The 4,299-nt window shown below is 43.7% G+C and overlaps 1 protein-coding gene across 1 annotated transcript in view; it reads right to left on the bottom strand.

The window, feature by feature from the left end:
* Window positions 1-4,299, bottom strand: part of Nup85 (nucleoporin 85kDa) — a gene marked incomplete in the record, with an annotated part of 28,477 nt that overhangs the window by 14,090 nt on the left and 10,088 nt on the right. The window contains 3 exon segments of the mRNA XM_013508631.1: window positions 494-615; window positions 2,280-2,349; window positions 3,754-3,797. Of these exon segments, the coding sequence (XP_013364085.1) occupies window positions 494-615; window positions 2,280-2,349; window positions 3,754-3,797 (236 nt within the window).

Raw genomic sequence — 4,299 nt, 5'->3', positions numbered from 1 at the left:
TTTGTTTTTGTTTTTCTCCGGTACCGGGAACCGAACTCACGACCTTGCGCTTGCCAGGCAGACGCTTTGCCGCTGAGCTAAATCCCCAGCCCCTACCCTATTATCTTGTTTTGAAATTTTTTTCTCTTTAGAGTAAAATTCTAAAAATAAACAAATTAAAAACGAAAAGAAGATGACCAACCACTCATGTACATTCCACTCTGTCCCCACTCTTACCTCCTACCAACCAGTTTGGTATTATTTTCATGTGTACTTATCCTTAGACCTACCCAGAAAGCAAATTTCTTTTTGCACGGCAAAATCTATGAAGCATTATTCTTCTTACAGTGAAGAAAAGCCCTCCTCTGGAGCAGAGAAAATGTAAGAGTGCCTCCATAATCACAGGCTTGAAGAGCCCTCAATGTAAGGAAACTTGGTGAGTGAAACCTACAAGCACTCTAGCAGCAAAATACAAGTTACAGGGATGGGGGCCCAGCCTGCATAGCATCCTTACCAAGTTCCAGAAGCTCTCATGTTTGCTTGGATTTCCAGTGCCTAGAACATCTGCTAACAAACTGTCCACCTCGCACACATGCAGTCGGACCCAGTCGAGAAGGTGAAGGAGGAGAGGGCCAGCTGGGAGGAGAAAGACTTGTCACACACAGAAACCTTGCTTTCATCTGCAGCCCCTTTACCCATAATACACAGAATGTTAAAACAGACAAGCTGGCCTCATGGGCAGGGGCTTATTCCTCTCAAGGCAGGTATGCATACATGAGCCAGGTATAGTGGCACATGCCAGTAATCCCAACACTCTGAGAGGCTGAGGCAGAAGAATCACAAATTTAAGCTCAATGTGGACCGGGCAACTTTAGTGAGAACGTGACTCAAAATAAAAAATAAGGCAGGTGTGGTGGCACAGGACTGTAATGTCAGCACTTGGGAGGCTGAGGTAGGAGGCTCGCCACAAGTCTGAGACCAGCCTGAATCACCTAACAAGAACCTGTCTCAACAATAAATAAATATCTGGGCGTGGTGGCACATGCCTATAATCCCAGCCCTCGGGAGGCTGAGGCAGGAGGATTGTTGCAAGTTCGAGACCAGCCTGGGCTACAAAGTGAGCTCAAGGCCCGCCTGAACTGCACAGCAAGACCCTGTCTCAAAAAGATTTTAAAAAAAAGACAAAAATAAATACATAAGCCAGGCGTGGTGGTGCATGCCTGTAATCCCAGCACTTGGGAGGCTGAAGCAGGTGGATCTTTGCAAGTTCAAGACCAGCCTGGGCTACAGAGTGAGCTCAAGGCCAGCCTGAAGTGCACAGAGACCTGGGTACATTTTCTAGTACCAAAAACAAAACAAAACAAACAGAACTAGGCTAGGAAAACACAAAATAGACTTGTACAGAATCCTTGCTCTGGGCCAAGCAGCTCCATTTTTCACTGAATCCTAGACAGGGCTGGCCCAGGACTCTGACCTCGCCACTTAACACAGCCCGAATTTTCACGAGTATGTAATGCCTTTGCATGTAATGGCAATTTCAGGACTTCCACCACTAGGTGCAGCACAAACAATAATGACAAAAATACACCGTCTCCTCAAAATCTACTGGCAAGAGCCGGGCATGGTGGCACACGCCTGTAATCCCAGCACTGGGTAGGCTGAGGCAGGAGGATTGCTGGGAGTTCAAGACCAGCCTTGACTACAAACTGAGCTCAAGGCCAATCTCAACTTCATAGTGAGACCCTGTCCACACTGTCAGAATTTAAAAAAAAAACAAAACTAGAAATACAGCTCAGCAGTAGAGACTCTGGCTACCATCCTCAGACCTGTAATCCCAGCACTTGGGAGGCTGAGGCAGGAGGATCCTTGTGAGTTCTAGACCAACCTGGACTACAAAGTGAGCTCAAGGCCAGCCTGAACTGCATAGAGAGACCCTGTTTCAAAAAGACAAAAAAAAAAAAAAAAAAGTAAGTGTCCAAACAACTCATTTTAATGTCAACTCTCAGTGCTCCAGTAGGAATATAAATGAAATGCTATGCTGCACAGACGTTAATGCTCACTTATGGGTAACTGCAAACATAAATCATTACAAGACATGGGAAAAAGTTGGCAGGGTCAAGCAAGATGGTTCATGCCTATAAACGCAGCACACTGGGAGGCTGAGGCAAGGGATCATAGGTCAAAGCACAGCCTGTGCAACTTAGTGAGACCCTATCTAAAAACACTGTTAGCAAGGAAATACAAGAGCAGTGGATACCAAAGACCCCTTAAATGTTGTAACGAGATTATCCCAGGCTCACCTGGGGCTACTTCAATAAAAAGGATTTCACACAGGTTCCAAATTAGCTCCATCGCTGACAAAATGGAGACCTATGGAGGAAACAAAAGCAAGTTTTAACCTCAATTACTCCTAAGATTTGTTATTAGAACAAAGGAATATAGCAAGACTTAAGTCATATGATGGCCATTCACTAACTCCCATTGATCTTTCTCAGGGAGAATTTCTCACACGGCAGACTATGAGAGCATTTCACATGGTGATCTGTAGGTGACCATTATTTTAATGGTTGTGATTTCATTTTAATGTGCACAATATATAACATTGTACTAATAATGATTTAGTACAATGTTATGTACATTGTACAATTTAAGAAAAAAGAAAGCTGGGTGTCGTGGGGCATGCCTGTAATCCAGGCACTCAGGAGGCTGAGACCAGAGAATCATTGAGAGTTTGAGATAAGCCTGGACTACAAAGTGAGCTCAAGGCCAGCACAGTGAAACCCTGTGTCAAAAAGACCAAAAAAAGGGGCTTGAGGTCTAGCTCAGTGGCACAGTGCCTGCCTGGCAAGTGCAAGGTCGTGAGTTCGATTGCCGGTACTACAGAAAAACCAAAAACAAAAAACAAACAAACAAACAAAAGACAAAAAAACCCATAATTTTTTAGAAAAATATTCTGCAAATAATAAAACAATAATAATTATGAAATTGGTATTCTAACCACTAAAGTTTAGGAAAATTTATTAATGGCAAAGCCCAGGCTAGAGCTGTAGCTCCACGGTAGAGGATGCACATGGCCCTGGGTTCAATCTCCAGCACTGAAAGAAAACAAAAAGGAAAACAAAACCCAATATAAAATAGATCAGGAAAAAAAAAAAAATAGATCAGAACTGGACTCTGCTCTTAGAATATGTTAGTTGTACTTTCCCACCATCCTGCTGTCCCCAGCTGCCATCATCTCTTGTTCACAGGGAAAAGAAACGCTTTGCTGACCAGAGATAAGGTTTTATTCCCTATTCACTACTGAGTTTGGACCAAGACTCTACTACGGAAAGAAATTCTAGGAGTCATCTTCTGGCTCTAATGAAAGTATAACTACTTGTAGCTGAGCAGAGTTCATGGGTTTCTGAGACTAAAAAAACAAAAATGAAAACTCGTACAATTTTGTGTGTGTGCCTGTGCTTGGGACGGGTCTCAATATGCAGTTCAGGCTGGCCCTGAGCTCACTTTCTAGCCCAGGCTAGGCTCCCAAGTGCTGGGATTACAGGCATGTGCCACTATGCCCTGCAAATCATACAATTATTTATCAAGCAGATCTTTGTCAGTATGTTGGACCCTGAAAGAGCACCAGGAAATCTAAGATGATCCCTGCCACCTCAAGGAGTTGCCTATCTACCTAGAAAGAAAAGACTTCTGCCATAACAGTAACGACAGAACCACCCTATGCAGGTGCCAAAGCCTTAGTGATGCCAGAACACAAAAGGCAGCTCCCCCTACCTGGCTGCTGAATTGGCGGCCACTGGCTTGATCTTTAGCAGCAACTAGAAAAACAAAATAAAACAATTTAAGTGAGCAATAAAACTTTCAGACTCATTATGGCAGCATCACATACCAGGTTCTGTCGCTTATGCCCTTGTTTCTTTTAGTGACTATCCATTTTCACTCTAGATGTTTGTGTTGTGGTGGCTTCTTTTGTTTGTTTGTTTGATTCTTTGAGACAGAGTCTCACTATATAGTTCAGGCTGGCCATGAACTCACTATAGTGAGGTCAACCTGAACCCAGGAATCAAACTCAGTGAACCCAGGTTTTGGTACCAGGAATCAAACTCAGTGAACCCAGGTTGACCTCATGGCAACCCTCCTGCCTCGGCCTCCCCGAGTGCGGGAATTACAGGCCACTAGGCCTGACTTCTAGTTGTTTTTTTTTTATGCCTATCTCTTTATTGTAGATCAATAATTCTCAAACTAAGCCCATAAGTTATAAACAGTGCTTTCAACTGCAATGCAGCCTCTTTAAAGGCCTCTGACAAACACATCACCTTG

Source organism: Chinchilla lanigera, unplaced genomic scaffold, assembly GCF_000276665.1.
Source record: "Chinchilla lanigera isolate Chin_1 unplaced genomic scaffold, ChiLan1.0 scaffold00152, whole genome shotgun sequence".
In the NCBI taxonomy this organism is placed as follows: Eukaryota; Metazoa; Chordata; class Mammalia; order Rodentia; family Chinchillidae; genus Chinchilla; species Chinchilla lanigera.
This window is presented reverse-complemented; position numbering and strand designations above follow the sequence as displayed.